At 34.9% G+C, this 17,279-nt stretch overlaps 2 protein-coding genes across 6 annotated transcripts; one reads left to right on the plus strand and one right to left on the minus strand.

Moving 5' to 3' along the window:
* Nucleotides 1-2,388: 2,388 nt before the first annotated feature.
* LOC109006336 (agamous-like MADS-box protein AGL11) lies at nt 2,389-11,671 on the plus strand. 5 transcript variants are annotated; one of them, XM_035692005.1, is made up of 11 exons: nt 2,514-2,597; nt 2,802-2,896; nt 3,338-3,393; nt 3,501-3,704; nt 8,269-8,350; nt 8,647-8,708; nt 9,682-9,781; nt 10,316-10,357; nt 10,515-10,556; nt 10,826-10,980; nt 11,373-11,671. In XM_035692005.1, the coding sequence occupies exons 2-11, from the start codon at nt 2,873-2,875 to the stop codon at nt 11,374-11,376; spliced, it is 771 nt and encodes a 256-aa protein (XP_035547898.1). In that variant the 5' UTR covers nt 2,514-2,597; nt 2,802-2,872; the 3' UTR covers nt 11,377-11,671. The 5 variants fall into 5 exon arrangements, with proteins under 5 accessions (XP_018841133.1, XP_018841134.1, XP_035547900.1 ...); XM_018985589.2 differs by lacking the exon at nt 2,802-2,896 and having other exon boundaries at nt 2,506-2,597; XM_035692007.1 differs by lacking the exon at nt 3,338-3,393 and having other exon boundaries at nt 2,513-2,597.
* A 512-nt stretch (nt 11,672-12,183) lies between these two features.
* On the minus strand, nt 12,184-16,830 carry LOC109006335 (immune-associated nucleotide-binding protein 9-like). Its single transcript, XM_018985586.2, has 6 exons — nt 16,575-16,830; nt 15,127-15,375; nt 14,733-15,010; nt 14,020-14,184; nt 13,805-13,939; nt 12,184-12,577 (listed from the first exon to the last, which is right to left on the minus strand). Exons 2-6 carry the CDS (start codon nt 15,356-15,358, stop codon nt 12,377-12,379), a joined length of 1,011 nt encoding a protein of 336 aa, XP_018841131.1. The 5' UTR covers nt 15,359-15,375; nt 16,575-16,830; the 3' UTR covers nt 12,184-12,376.
* Nucleotides 16,831-17,279: the final 449 nt, after the last annotated feature.

A 17,279-nucleotide genomic window follows, 5' to 3' on the forward strand; every position in this document is an offset into this window, starting at 1 on the left:
TTTATCTGTATGTAACGATCAGATATTTTGAGTGTGGAAATCGGAGCTGGAAATCGGAACCGAACGAAGAAGAAAAACAAGATTAAAATCGGAACTGAGAAAAAGCAACTGAGAAAAAGGCTGCTACTATTCACTACTGTTCATGTTTTATACACGCTTTTAAGTATTAGGGTGATATATATATATATATATATCATAATATGTACAAAAAAATGCTATGTATTTGAGTATATACGTACGTACATTCTCGGCCAGTACATACTGTCGTTGTCCCGAATCCTGATGATACCGAGGCTGCAGCTATGAAGTCCTACCCAGCCTGACCTAAGGTGAAGCCAGGCCTATGGTACTGCGCGCGCGCGAATCACTTTAATACTCCTTTATGACCAATTTCAATATTCCAAGCCCCAAATCCCCGTAATTGAATGGCGATGAGGATATTGGTAGCATAACAAGCGTTATGATCATGTTGATCGTCAATATCATGGGCTGATGAATGCGCGCTGACACCGCGTACACCGCCAGATCAAGAGATATTGAAATTAGATTGCATATATATTAATGTGACTTGAGTACATGCATAGTGTACGTACGTACGTATGTTCCATATATTCACTAAAGATCGATATATCTTCCCTAGCTAGCTAGCTCGATCGTTCTGTTATCTAGACACGAACCCAAGTCCTTTAATTAATTTGCTTTTCCCTTTTTGTTCTTGCTCTTTGGATTAATGAGCAGACCAGGAGGCCGGAATGTATTGATCAATCAAACGGAAAATTGGACATAATTTGTCGCTTTTTGTTCTTGCTCCTCGTCTGGTGTGATCTCCTTAATGCAAAGTACTAAAGAACAAATTAATTGCTTAGTACTGATGCATGCATGCACGTACATATATCTTCGTGTTAATTAAGTATAAGGCCTCGAGCTGGCTGATTTTGATAAACTCTGCACACTTAAAAAATATATATCCAGCTAACTAAATTTACAAAGATATATTTATTATATAAAGCGACAAATTAACGATCATGCTGCGCTCTGTAAAGTGAATTTCTCTAATAATTAAGACTAGCAGCCTTCTAGTTGCATGCATGTACTGTTTGTTGGATCCTTAGAGCGGCAGTACTGAAAACAAAATTAGAGAATTAACAAGGGTTCTTTAATTCTATAGAATCGGTTTCCGGTCACATATAATTAGCTAGGCAGCCTCTTTAGCTTTTAAGTTTGGAGAATGCACTTCAATAACAAAAAAAAAAGAGTGCTAGAATGTGTACGTACGTCGTACGTACTTGCATATACATGCATGACGCATGACAAAGATCAGTTAAGATGACATGATCTTGCATGCCCGCTCATATATATATACATCATGTTGCCAATTGCTATGTTAATCAAACCCCACAATATATTTGCAATAGACTAGGAATTAATACTTGCATGGCCTGGTCAAGTAATTGATGCACGTGGTACAAAAGTTAGCTTCGATCCCTTGTTTCTTTAACATGAGCCTTTTTCCATCATAGCTAAGCAAATTTCATGCATGCATCTACTTTAGCATGTAATGTAATCAAGTTTAAAGCCGTAAATCATACGTTTTCTTTCGTTTAGAAAAAGCATGTAATGTAATCAAGCTTGAAGCCGTAAATCATACGTTTTCTTTCATTTAGACAAAGCATGTAATAGTGGATCGATCAGGTTCGAGGCTCTAAACGAAACCATACCATTTGAACTGATCCCTTGCATCATTATGTGTATCCTATAATACATATATAGTACTTTCTTTTTTTGCAAAAAGGAAAAAAAATACTCAATTTATTATATATATAACATATATAGGGTTAGAGCCTTAATTTAAAATTAGTAACATTCTTCAGCTTTTCCTATTATAAGCTTCATGTAACATTCAATTTGGCATGCATCATGTAACATCTACGGCGGCCAAGTTTATTATGTTTTTAATGTTTCGATCGCCCTGAAAATCATGCCATATTAGATCTTTATTTTGTAACACAAACCAAAGAACAGTGCATGCCCTAGCTAGGTCACGTATAGGGGCATCAAATTAAGTCATTAAATTCTCTTGCCGTATGTTTCTTTATCTTTTTTATTTTTATTTTTCTCTTTGACTTCCTAGTGCACACATACGTGGACAGCACAAAACCCTAATCTGTCCAACTGTTATCCCAAAATATTTCTGTTTCATTCACGTTGTCAGATCATGAGTCTCTCACATGACACGCCATGATCAGATGCCAGGAAATTTAGGATGAAAGAGATCAGACTAATTGAAGGGCATATTAGTCACTTTGGACATAAAATTATCAATAACATGACATGAAAAAAGATTGCCATATTTGGTGCGAATTTGCTCCTGCAAAGCTGCTTTCATTTAGGCGAGGCTGTACGTCTTGTATGGGCACTCGGGAAAAAACCATTCCAAGTCCTTTTCCTCTATGACCCGGCCTCTCTCTCCCTCTAGACAAAGAAAGAAAGAGCTATAAATAGGGAAGAGAAGTGGAAGTAGGGTGTGAACTTTGGTTTCTTTGGGATTAGAAAACTTTCCGAAAGCTGAAGTAGCCGGAGTACTGTGCCAAAGCCAGGTCTGCGGTTCATTTCTTAAAGAAAATATTTGTTCATAGATCTCTTCTAAAATGGTGTTTTATAAGAGTACAAACTGGGTGCATGAGTTTTCAGCTTTAAGCATGGTTCATCCATCTGTTAGATCTGTTGCCAGACCATAGAATCTTATAATTTTTTTCCTTGCTTGAAGATTGCCTTCCCATTTACACTATGTTCTTTTTCAGTACCCATTTCCAAATTTGCTTGAAGTCACCGATTTTTTCTTTAATACGCATATCTTTGGTTTCCAGAAGTCATGGTTTTGTGTGAGTTCATTCCGGTACGTACTTCATGTTTCAGTACTGTTTTTCAAGCTTATTTTATAGCTTTTCCAATATTGTGTTTTGATATGGAAATGTATTTTTTTTTCTTTCAAAAAGCTTTATTAGAAACTACATATATATGATCTCTTGGGTCTGATTAAGTTTTCCTTAGCTAATCTGAGTTGATTTTACATATTGATCTAGTCTTGAGCTGCTCATGGATATGTCATGGGTTTGATTCGTGACACCTTCCCTCTTCCCCTCCCAACACGCACAAACACGAACAGATCAGAGAGAGGAGACTAGAGTCGGTCATGCGCATCTTAAAGTACTAAAACATTTAAACAAGAATAAAATCTTGGTCGTTTAATTTTTAGGCTCTGTTTTTATTATGGAGCTGACATAGTTTGCTAGCTATATGCATGGATAAAACATCTTTCCCATCTTATTACTCACAGACTCTGGCTTTGAGGGTCCGTGGGATTCGGAAAACTCCTTGCTGCACCCTAGAGAGGTTTAGATCTTCTAATATAATATTATGCCATAAGTAATACGTTTGACGTGATCTAAAATAATTTATTTTGCCAAAGAAAATGAAGTCACTTTGATCGGATTGTGCAGTTGTGTTAAGAAGTGCTGCAAGATGGGTAGAGGAAAGATTGAGATCAAGAGGATCGAGAACACCACCAATCGTCAAGTCACCTTCTGCAAGCGGAGAAATGGACTCTTGAAGAAAGCTTATGAATTATCAGTCTTATGTGATGCAGAAGTAGCACTCATCGTCTTTTCCAGTCGTGGACGCCTCTATGAGTACTCAAACAACAAGTAAATTAATTTCCTCTTTATTTTTCATTTTTGATTGCTCAACATATTACTGATGATATGCTCGTCGATCGGATGAAGATTATAAAATAACCAAACAAAATATTAAAACATAAATGCTTAGTACTTTTTGTGCCGTAGGATGTCGTACGTATCTAGCTAGATATATATATATATATAATATGTATGTGGAAATATGTGTGTATTTTATGCTCATATATCTTTGAAATATACCTGTATGCGTTTACTCATTATTGTCTTCTCTGATGATTCATGATTTCATATCGGGAAATGGTGTTTTAACGCACACTTGATCTTAACTAATTTATTGATCAATGATCAGTGTTATGATCTATGAATTCTAGTACATTACAGTGTTATAAGTAGATCATATTCCCATACATAATTTAATTGAGTTATCTGCAGATAAAGTTGGTCGCTATTTCTCCTCTCAAATGTCTTCCTTTTTTCGCTGCTAAATCAAATCGTCGTAAATGGCATGCAGTTTCGTAGGGGGTGAAGTTAGACTTTTTATGAAAAAAAATTGCCGCAATAGTGATAATTTTGTCTGTTGGATCTCATTTTTTATGGGATTTTCTAGTACTTCCACTAAAAGCTTTCAAATCTTCCTTTCTTTTCTCTGTATTTTGAATGACAGCCATTACCGTGAATGCATCTAATTTTGGTTTGGTATTTTTCACTATGCAAGGTCTAGATGTTTTTTTCTTTTTCTTTTTTTCTAGGTTAAATGTAATAATATCATGTAGAAGCAAGAAATTAGCACTACTAGTCCACATCATTTAGGACCATGCCCAGCACATGCATATATATATATATATATATATATATATATATATACACAACTCAAACGTACAACATCTACTATGGCTGGTTGGCGCCTAAAGCACGAGCGTGCCATGGTATATATGCCTCTCACTTTCTCTTTGACTATAACAAATAAGCTAACGCAGTTTTGCCTCCCGCCATAATGGCTTTTGAAGTTTTTTCTCTTCTCTTTAATTAGTTTGACCTTCTGATGTTTTGCACATCACACAAGTCCAGTTAGTTCGATCCCCATTTCTGCACGTCAAATCATGACTTGTTTTTGGACATCGATATTCAAATCACTTAATTCTTTCTGGGCATGCCTTACCCATCAAATTACTTGATCATTCTTTTTGCTTCAACTATATAATGATCGATCATATATTCATGTATCTGGCATGGCTCTCATTCATTCTCACTCGACAAAAAGCTATTACATGAGGGCTAGCTCTCCCATATTTTGCCATAAAACAAATTAAGGCTAAGCTATAAAAGTGTCATGTTTGATATATACAATCCCTTACAACCAAGATATATATTACATATAATAATAGGTCTCAACTTATTTTTTAATAAAATTTATTATAGATCAGTTACTATTTATTCTCATATTTCATATAAATAATTTTTTTAAAAGATGAAATATTTTTTATAAGATATGATAACGTTTTCATATATAGTATAAGGTGTGGAGCGGTAAAAAATGATAAATAAGAAGAATTTTTCATTTCCCAATGAACCACGACTTTTTTTTTGGCAAGTCCCGACAAATAAGGACAGCAATAAAAACAACATGATCAGATTAATTTGGCAGTTCATGATAATCTCTTGTACTGTCTTTATTTTTAAAGAACTGATGATTATTTAAATATAATTTATACTCTACGACTATATATATAATAAAGAATGTGAAAAATGACTCCCACTCCCAGTGCGTTGATAGCTATGACTGAGCAAGTTGGAAGAAAAGAAACAAATCAAAGAGAGTCAGATAAATAAAGATCTCTTACACCATATGTGGCATGCACACTGTAGTAGTTGCGCGCCTGTGAACCAGTCCTTGCTGCCTGCGGTCCTTCTCCGTCTTTTACCTTCCCTTTTGGTGTTAGTATCTATAATTAAAATCTTTAGTCTATCAGCACAGAATACTGAAAAAGCTCATTCTGATCCTTTCAGGAGTCGAGTTTCTCTGGTAAATCTGCTGCTTACTCTAGTTCTAAGAGCCTAGCTCCCCCGTTTTTGTATGATTCTTTGGGTGAAAAGAATGCCAACACATCTTTATTTGTTTTGCTTTGTCCATGAAAGGTTCAAGAATGCAACGCATATCTTTCATTTGCTTTGCTTTATCCATGAATGGCTCGAGACTTCGAAAGAGTATTTGGTACTCTCAACTGATCTGTATTGAATCGAGAAAAGAAAAACAAAAATAATTAAAAATAATAAGACGACAAAGTTTTTAAAAACCCTAGCTCTCTGATGCTAGTGTATGCTATTGTCGGCCTGGAACTTTTGCCCGGCGGACTTTCCTTGGGTAATTATTGTTGGTTGGATTTGTAGTACCACCGACGTCCATGTTGACTTTCATTTTTTTTTTACAGCAGAAAAAGAGAAAAAGAAAGAGGAATGATTTTTATCTTTGTTTTTTTTTTTAATTTTATTTTTATTAGAAAAATTATTTGTACATATTTTATGTAAGTCTATATAAAAAAGTAGACTTCATTTTAAAAAAATTATTATTTATTAATTAAACCCACTTATTAACAAAAATAAACTTGTATGCAGGGAATTGTATCTAACATTATTATTTTTATTAATACGACTCCAAATTAAGAGGGGTGGATTATTTTTCTTCATTTCAGTCTCTACACTTTTATAGTTTACAATAAAAAAAACTTGAAAAAAGAATTAAATTTATTGAAGTACGTACTAGACATTATTGAAGTGCATGATCTATCACTCCTTAACTGGATTTCATCAGAACGTAAATCAACTTGAGACCCACTAAGCTCTTCTTTTCATTTTATCAATCTTCAGGTCACATCACTGAAGTTACACATGGATGCCTGTATCACAGTATATAGCACCCATTTCTTGATTCCTCGTTTGATGTTTGTTTCCCTGGGTTTGATGTCTCACCTCTTTATAACTGACACAGGAAAGTCCACAAAACAGCTAGCCTACGTACTAAAAACTTAGCACCATTTGGAATCCAGATCTTTGGGGCACCCGACCATAGTAAAATCCACAAGGGTCACCAGTCCATATAATATTTGGACGCTTTTCAAAATTGAACTGTTGTCTCTACAGAGAGAACTACCATGCAAGCTGCTATATTCCATGGAAAGCTCAATATCAAATAAAGAGTGCTTTATTTCTAACTCATCGATCGAACAGTGTTCGCGTGCATATCTACAGGGTGTCAGGTCTGAAAGTACATTCTGGTGTCTTCTGTTTCCAGTCAAATTTGATTCAGCCTCTGAATGTCTTTTCTTTTGAGATATTAGGAAAAGATGGAATCCAGCTCTTATGCGTTCAGCCGGCCTTAAAGGCTTCCTGCATTCACCAATTTAGTATTTTCATCGTAGCATACACGAGTCAAGTTTGTAAAAGACGGTAAAAGATGGAGCCCAGCTCCCCTTTTCAATGTTAGCAAGTAGAATCTCCGTATTCTGCGCTGCTGGTCCTTTTTTTTTTCTTATTAATTTATATATCTTTGGAGGCTGCCTATTCTTTGGATCGTTTTAATTTATTAAAGACAATCTAGAAACCTATCTTTCTTACCGGTTTCGTTCACTCTTCTCAAGGATTGGAACTTTCAAACTGGCTGTTTCGTCCTTTCAGTTTCTATATATCTATGCAAGTAATGAATGAAACAAAAAAAGTAAATACTACTTCCTTTACGGGCTTGCCCGTTTTAGTGATAGGAAGTAGAAAAAGTGGTGAATCCCGGGCCCTTCAAGTTCATATATATGGTACTTGGTACGTACGTACTGGGTGAACGCGTAGGGATAACATTCCTGGCTCTTTCTTATAAGTAACTGAGGCATGACTTATAAGTTGATCTTCAAAGGTGCCGGCCGGTTAGAGTACTCTTTGATAATAAATTGGATTTTAAGGGCATTAATTGCGTGGATCTTCATATTCTTAGATCAAATCGTAGGGAATATATAACCTTCCATATATATAGTACTGCTGTCACCTCCATTAACTCACCTCCATTGACTCATGATATTCCTGATCCCTCGTTAGTGTTCCAACTAATTAAAATAGGTGTGTGTGTGTGTGTATATATATATATATATATATATATATATGGTGTAAGTTATTTATTTATTTTGAGAAAAAGTGTAAGTACTTAAAAATTTTGATATATAGTTTAGAATGTAAATTGAAGAAATATGTGGTGGTTTATGGATGAAAAGTAAATATTCGATCCTCCAAGAAAAATTATATCATGTCAACAATATTAATTGAGTATGTGGGTCTGACACTTTTGCCTTTGCGAGACAGTAAAATGGATTAATTGACTAATTTCATACGTAAATGACATGCATGCATAATGTTGGCTTCTATACTTTATAGATATATGAACTTGAGATTTATATCTCAATTCATGACATGCAACGTGTAATATTAGCCGGTGCAACTGATAATAATTAATTAGTTGCTGTACGTGTTTGAGTAATTAATTAATTAACATTAGCTAGGGGGCTTGATTTGCTTTTGGCACATGTACGTACAGCATAAAATCTACTATAGAGAAGTACAAGAAGGCATGCTCGGACGGCTCAGGCACGAGCTCTATGGCCGAAGTAAATGCTCAGGTAATTAGCTAACAATATTTCTCTTAATTATAATTGTTTTTTCTTGAATTTCCAGTCATTCTTATATATGAAGCCACCCATGCATGCATTTCTATATTAATTACTTCGTTAAATATTACTTTATATATATGATCTCTCGCGCGCATCAATCTCAGAATATATATATAATGAGACATAAGGCAAACATACGCATATATGCATGCAATATCCACACACACATGTACATGACATGAAGCTCACAATTATGCATTGAAACGAATCCTATATATCTAATTTGAGTTATTAAATGGATGAAGTATTATCAGCAAGAATCAGCAAAGCTGCGGCAACAAATACAAATGCTACAGAATTCTAACAGGTGATCTCCAGTACTCATGTTCCCAGCAGCTTGTTTCTAAATATTCAAATGGCACACAAGAATCATTAAAATATATATATATATATATATTTCCAATTTTATTTATTTATTTATTGGGCGAGGCGGAGCTGGCCCAGGCCGGGCGGGGAGGGTATATAATTTGTGCAAAACTAATGAAAACATTTTACATTATTTTGCTTTAGAACTGATGCATCTCTGTTATGAAAGTGATTATTTAGGTTGTGTTTGGATGTTGAAGTGAGTTGAGTTGAGTTGAGTTGAGATGATAAAATATTGAGTTGAGTTAAGCAGTCCAATCACACATTCCAGGCCACCCTCTCAGATCTCCACTCTCCCTCTCGATCTAAACACTATAAACACATCGATATAATATATATATATATTACAGCTCAAATTGCTGAGATCAATGAAAATCTTCTCCTTATAATTAAGCATGCTGCATTCTCATGTACGTGTGTATTAGTCACGTTGCTTTCTATGAAAGGTGTTGGGATATCCAGAATCAAATAGATGAATTAGAGTTAAAATCGATCTCAAGTAGCCAAACAGAAGGCTTGACAGTTAAATTAGTTATGCCAGATGTCAATAGTTGATTAGTATTATTGATCAATTTCAAGTGTATAAATAGAGTCATTTTGTACAGAGATAATAATTTGAAATGAATGAGAATTTTTTCAATCTAGAATACATCTCTTCATTGATCTGCTTTCCTTTTACTTTTCTGTACAATTCTGTACAATTTCACAAAAGGGTTGAGGTACAATATGAAAAGTCTTATTTGCAGTGATACCATATATTAATCAACGTTCTTGTAAGTAGAAATACTCAAGAATATCATACATATATTGATAATTTGTTAAGTGATTGAGGGAGTTTTTGGAGGCCCGGCCCCTTAGACGTCAGGATTCAGTACTAGGAACTGATTATAATTACAAGTTTTTTCTGGTTGTAGGCACTTAATGGGTGATGCCTTGAGTTCTCTGAGTGTCAAGGAGCTAAAGCAATTGGAGAACAGGCTTGAACGAGGAATCACCAGAATCAGGTCCAAGAAGGTAAGATAATGATCATGACATCCAAAGCAAAAGTAAAGAAAAATGCATGGTAACACAGTACTACAGCAGGAAGACCATGCATGATGCAGGTTCACTCGCATTAATTCACATATCACGATATATTACGTACTTTCATACGTAACTTCAAATAGTATTGACCAAAGCTTAACTCTCTGTCCATGCAGTAGTAGTCTTTTAACCTGCATGTATTTTTCTGATCTTAACATTCCTACGCTTGCATGTATTAAGATTACATGTATATTAATGCAAGTTCATTATATATATTAGATTACTCATGTATAATATTTGACCTTATCGCAAATATATATTCTCTATTTAATTATTATAATTTACATGAGAATGCTTGCATTTTTCTGAACATATTTGTGTGGATGGGCTGTCTATATAGCAACTTACTTGGCTTATATATATATAATCTCATATTGATTTACCTCTGATCAGCTTGTTATCATATACGCGGTATATTAAATTGTCTGATAATTCTATTATTTCTTCACTTTCATATATGTATAGCACGAAATGTTGCTGACTGATATCGAGTATTTGCAGAAGAAGGTGCGCCTAATTCCTCTCTAGCTGATGATCTCTTTTTCGTCAATTTCTATATATATATATATATATATGCTACTTATATATTTTTATCAAACTGTAAATTATAATTGATTAGTACTTCCTTTGGGACTTATTGATGGCATTATAAAATTTCCTGCAGGAGATTGAGCTGGAAAATGAAAATATTTGTCTTCGAACAAAGGTACGTACATTACGTACGTTAAAAAAAATAAAAAATTATAGACTAGATGAATATGCATTGTCTTCTGTTAGTAACCCATTATCGCCGGCCCCGTACCCCACCTGATGATCACGATCACCTCCAGGCCTATCATTATTGTATGAAATGCTAGTTTTTAGTACCTACACAATATTATTGGATTTCAATTATATATGTCTCAGATCCACGTTCATGCATGCAAAAACATTGACTCATATAAAGTACTTTTGTTTCCACATGACTGCATGCAGATAGCAGAAGTTGAAAGGCTTCAGCAAGCAAACATGAACATTTCTGGATCGGAACTCAATGCAATCCAGGCATTATCTCGCAATTTCTTTAGCCCCATTATTGTCGAGGGTAGCAGCACCTACGCGCAGCCCGACCAGAAGATACTCCGTCTTGGGTACGCACGCACGCATATATATATATATATATATATATAATATTATATATAACTACTTCATCTGCTTCCTTTTATTTCCGCCATCTTTTATATATATATATATATATATATATATGTTTATCCCTAGCTAGCTTATAAATTAGTACTACTGCTTCTAAATAAATCCTAGCTCCCCGTTTGAAATATAAATGATCATATTCCCTTTAACATGCATCCATGTATGGAACAAATTAAGTTATCTACCCAATTTTAACCATAAATTCTTGTTGCATGGTAACCAAATGATCAGTTCTATATAATAGAAAAGGCAAGGATATATGTATATATTATATGTGCGCGCGCACGCTTATGGTTTTAGTTTGACGTTCTCGTACGTTCATGTGTTTATCCAGGTAAACTGCTGGACGGCAAATCTGCAATTGGGATCGATGATCTTAATATAATGCCTAAATAAAGATATCATAGTCAGCTATCCGATTAATGGTACTGTTTTAATTTGTACTACGTAATTATATATATATTGGGCTGCAAGGCCATGATCTTGAAGTGGCACTTTTCTCTAGCTTGCAATATTGTTAATGGGTACCTGCATAAGAGTTGGTAGAATGCCAATATCGCATCTACTGTACTTGAAAACCATATCGATTATGTATTAAGTACTTTTGCGTAATGCTTGTCAATTACATGTTAAGGCAAAGGCAATATTTAATAATTTATAATTAATATGAATCGGGTAGACGCCCAAATATAAATGGTGATGGAGATAACGGTTCGATTCAAACAGCAAGAAACTTCTGGGCCACTAAAAAGACCCAGTCTCCCAACTCAACTGAAAACGACTGATTACCAAACTTATAAAGCTGCTCATATTCAACCGACGATGGATGCAGTCATTTTCTTTTTCTGTTTTGGATATCAGAAGAACCAGTGAATTATCATCCTGGATGGAGCTATTGAAGCTCAAAATGTTCGAGGAAGCCTTCCATGGTTGCATTTTCAGCTCAAAGTTAAAGAATGGTATAGGTATTCATACTCAAGCAGCAAAATTTTCATTGAAAATCAGGAGTTTCTCATGGCGCAGGCCTCCAACAAGGTCTAATCGGTGGATATGCTTAAAATATATTGATTTGTCCTCACATTTATTTGCGAAGGCTAGCTATTTATACCGGACACTAAGGCCAGACGTTCAACTAGTTAGCTAGGTTGAAAAGTCAATAGAACGTGTGTATATATTTATATAGTAGTTGTACTCTAAGCAGGAATTATAAGCCTTTACATAGGTATTCAATGTTTTGGCAAGCAATCTCGCAAGCAGTTTCTGCAGAAACTCCACACAAAAGGGAAAAGGATAAATAATCTGTTACTGCACAGCAGATTTGGCTTCATAACCTTTACCTCATAGAATGGCACACCGATTTTCACTGCGCTTACGAAGCTCCTCCTCTGCTTTTTCTAAATGCTCTCTGAGCATACGAATTTCATCATTAGATTTCATCTGAGCTAAATGTGCTAGCTCTTCAGCTCTCAGTCGTGCAGCTTGCTCTTCTGCCAATTGTTGTTCGAGCCTAGTAGTTGTCTCCCTCAGCTTCAACTCAACCTACAGAACAAAATACATGACAGCATAAATAACCATACTTGAAGTCCAAGGTTTGTTTTGTTTTGTTTTTGGCAGAGAAAAAGATTCAGACCTGAAAACAACACACCTACCACGCCACCCTAAATTTATACTTCCTAAAACAAGGACCCGCAGCATAAGCTGTGCACAGCATTTGCTAAATTGGAGAAAGAAAAGGACATAAGGCTTCTCTACAACACTTCCAAACCTTTCAACTGATGCACTAGTAATCTCTTAAAGATAAATGTCATAACGTCATGACCAAATAACGAGAGCTTTCAGTTCCAAAGTGCTGCTTGAGTGCAAAGAGAATGCCATAAGTTCAAAGCATTCATCCTAAAGATTATCATCTCTCACCAAAAATCATAGAGATGGTAAAAGCCCAAGTCGTACACTTATTTGACATCAACACTGGGGTAACCTTGTTATATTGGTTTACAAACTGTCCCCTAAGAGATTCTAGGGATAGGGTTAGACAGATGGTTTCAATCAATGTCCTGTTTCAGCAGATAAACCCTAGTCTAAAAGGTGTATCGCCACAATCTGTAAAAGGACGACAAAACTTTCAGTCACTGATAAGGAGGTGCCCAGTTTCTCAAGACGCACATATGCACAAAGGTCACCTAGTAGAGGCAAGGTACAAACATAAAGCAAGGGGTGGGCCTGAACAAAATCACATGTTTTTTGTGAAAGGATCGAGATAAGTCCAAGGTAAGTCAGTGATGAGTTTACCTATTGCTTTGTTGTACACCTCATGCATGCATATAAATCATGAAGAAGAATCCAACCAAAAGTCACAAATACGTTGTTACCTCTATGAGAGGCCTCATATTAATTTACAGAGTAAATAAGGTAAAAAAGGAGAAATTTTTTTCTTTTTACACAAGTAAAAATTGGAAGAGAGAAAATTATGTTAACTTGAGCGGCTTCAAACTAGTGTCTGATGCGCAGATAAAAGAATGACATGCATATCTGCATATCTGAGCCAAGGAGTTCTAGTATATGTTTTGCCGAAGGTAAGATGGGGGATATAAAACCTTGCTTTAACTGGGAGTGGTCTACTTCAACAATCATGGATAAAGAGTGAAGCAGCACACCTTCCCAGATTCATTCCACAGTTATGAAACATTGATTGTTGTGTCATATATACAGGGAGGTGCAAACATAGAAGCAGTTGGCAAAAAGATGTATAAGAACTGTTAAAGATACCATCTCAGTAATTCGCTTGAGCTGCTGCTCATATGAAAACTCTATCTGATCTTTGAACGCGGATATTTCTCGTTTAGTGTAACCTTTCAGGGAATCAACATGCTCTTGTTGACTGCGGAGTTTGATTGCACCCTCCTGTCAAATAAAAAAATAATTCCTTATCACGTTTTCATAGAAATATTGATGAAAGTTCAAGAAAAAAGAAAAAAAATCACCTTCAGTTCAGCAAATAACTCATCCGTGTATGGCTGACCACCATTCCGTGCTATGACCAGGTTTACATGGGAGAGAAGCTGCTGAACCTGTTCAACCCTCTTGCTTTCATCCTTAGTCTTGTTGTCAAAAAGCACAAGCCGATTTTTACACAAGACAATGAATTCCTACATCAAAGTTAAAATCAATTAGAAAAATTGCCGGCCTTCTCATTCAATGTTGTAAATGATCAAGCAGAAAAGACCATGCCAACCTTCTGATGACAAGAACTTACTAATGTAAAATATGTAAGTTTGTTATTAACATAGTATAAACTTCATTTTTTCTCAAAAACCCATGCCAACCTCACTAATTTTTAACTTTTCTCTCCGCATGTTCTCTTCCTCTCGAGAGAGCCTCTGTCAAGCACAAACATGCATGTCTAGAGTCTACTCTGCTCTTTACAAAACGAAAATATATTTCTAAAACTCTTTGCATTCAACCCAGAAATAAATGCCAATACTCTTAATTCATAAAAAAAATCCACTTTTAATAAGCTTGGACCCTCAAGAGCCTGCAATTCTCAAGAATCAAAATTCCCCAAGCAAACAAGCCAAGAGTATTAACAATGTCATCAGATCATAAGCAGTGAAACCAATGCTTAAGAAGTGGTGCATATTATCTGCAGCTTTACAAGTAACCATTAAAGGCCTTACAAAAGAAAAAGAAAAGTAACCTTCAAAGGCTCTGGGCACTCGCGACCCAAATAATCGTCCAAAGTCTCTTCATTATCTTCAAGCTCATCCCCCCCAGTGAAGACTACAATCATGTAGTCAACAATTCTGCTGCCAAACAATGTCTGCAAGCTACGAATTGCAGCTTCCTCTTCTTGTGAAAAGCGGGTCCTAACTGAAAAAACTATAAGAACTGCATGGATCCCATCCTTCGCCAAGTCAATGCATTTCACAATTTCTCTGCCAACAAATTCAGATCCAGCAGAAAAATCAAATAAACCTGCAATGACCTATAAGTTAGTCCTTGTGTACCCAAAATATACCAAAACGCATGGATAGCAATAGCTTGGGTAATTTCTTAAATACAGCTAGACCATAAAACTGGTATGACTCTACCAGGAGTGTCAATGACATTTATAATCTGCCCATCCCTCAGTACAGTTCTCTGCATTTCACAAGTGCTTGTAACACCAGCAGAGCTCGCCTTCGACTTGAAGGCCTTTCTTCCAACAATGCTGTTCCCAGTTGCACTTTTTCCATTCCCAGTACGTCCAACTAAAACCACCGTACGGACCCCATTGGATGGAGAAGTAAGCTCCCAGTCATCATCTATCATACTTCCACCCATTATAAAAATCAGAGTACCTGCATTTGAACAAATATTTATAGAATTCCTGTCAGTAATTTCTCTAATATGAGAAACACAAGCATATCATAAAAGGAATCAGTTGCATCAATATCATTTTTTATATAAGTAGTTGCATCAACATCTATAAAGTCCAACATGAGAAATATACTTGCAGTCTAAAATCTGTAATTCATTATCTACTAGTTCAACTATTGAGGTTTGTTTAAGCTATCTAGCATCTTCAACCCATATCGATTTCCACAAGAAGTCAATGAATTTTGATTACTGTTGACGGATACCATAGACATTGCCTTTGTAATGCATTATCTATTTGTTCAAGTAATGAGGTTTGCAATGCAGAAGCCACTCAATAATTTGACTCAATCATAGATTATATCTTCATTGAAATACAACGAATTATTTACTTTTAAACCCAATGAGTTAATGCCTTCTATGCTTAAGTCTCAATTTTCTAGCATCTTCAACCATACTGATTTCTGAAAAAGTCAAAATAAATTGTGATTGCCGTTGATAGATACCACCATAGAAAGTGGCAACGTATTAAAGTAAACAAGTAGATCTTAATGATGCAATATCAATCAGACCCATGTTCAGCATGTAACCTTGAAAGCAACGCATCAAGATTTCAATGAGAAGACACGTGAATATAATGAAAGTAAAATTTAAGAACCAACATCAAATATAAATAAGCAAACAAATACATAAATGGTCTCAGGAACAATTTCCAAAAGTCACAACATTAAGAATTAGGAGAATAAATCCTTCAACAGCATAAACCCAATTGAACTTCAAAAGACTAACAAATATAGCTAGATTCGTATTAATAGTTAGCATTCAACATTTACAGACACCATAATTAGAATAAGGAACATTATTTTTCAGTGGTCAGCTAAATAAACCAAAAATATAGGAATCTTCAATCAGATCAACCCACACAACCAAAATCTCCTGCATGCAAAAGTCCGTAGCCCTATGTTTGGTTGCCGAGAAAACAAAGAAGAAAATAACAATATAAAAAAAGGGAATAAACCAAAAATCTGAGATTCGAAACTTCGATTCTTCGTTCTTCCTGATTTGATCTCCAGAACCAGAATTATGATCTTTATTATAAATATTAAAAATAAAATAACTTTTATTCTACTATACCTATAAAAAAAAATATTAAAAATAAAATCTTGAGCACAAAATTACTTACTTGAGAATGGAAAGCCAAAGGACTCTGAAGCTAACAAGAGAAAGAGAGAGGGAGTTAAAAAGAGGTCGTATAGAACGAACAACTATTGTTGTGGGGTACGAAGTAGAGGAGTAGACATCCAAAGGAGAAGAAACTTCTTGGATAGGACAGAGTCACAGCAGAGAGGGAAACGGACTTTTATTTGGATGAGTTCGCTGCGGTGACTTCGACGTTCTGGACTCAATATGGACCGTCGATATTTATGGGATCCATAGCTGTTAAATTATATATATATATATATATATATAGTAAGCAGCTGTTAAATTTTATATACTTATGCAATTGTATGTACCACTGGCTAACTATTTATATATTCTTAGAATACGCAAATATTTTGCACTTGATGACTGGTATGAAAAAATTTACATTTTAAACGGTGGGTTTCCCTTTTTTTTTTTAAGTAAATTATAAGAAATTTGTACTCCGAAAATTATATCTATTTTTTAGTAATTAATTAAAATAAGGTAAAATGTATAATTTAGGATCCTAATTTATAAATAATTAAAATGAACAATTATATTCTCAAATCAGTATATAGAACAAATCTAGTAATAATATATTTATATTGCATAGTTTTGATTTGAAAGTTAAGTTTTAGAATTTAAATATTACAAATAAAATTTTATTATTTAAATGATGTTGAGGTTATGTTTTACACACTTAATT

The sequence above is a fragment of the Juglans regia genome, chromosome 1, assembly GCF_001411555.2.
Source record: "Juglans regia cultivar Chandler chromosome 1, Walnut 2.0, whole genome shotgun sequence".
NCBI lineage: Eukaryota > Viridiplantae > Streptophyta > Magnoliopsida > Fagales > Juglandaceae > Juglans > Juglans regia.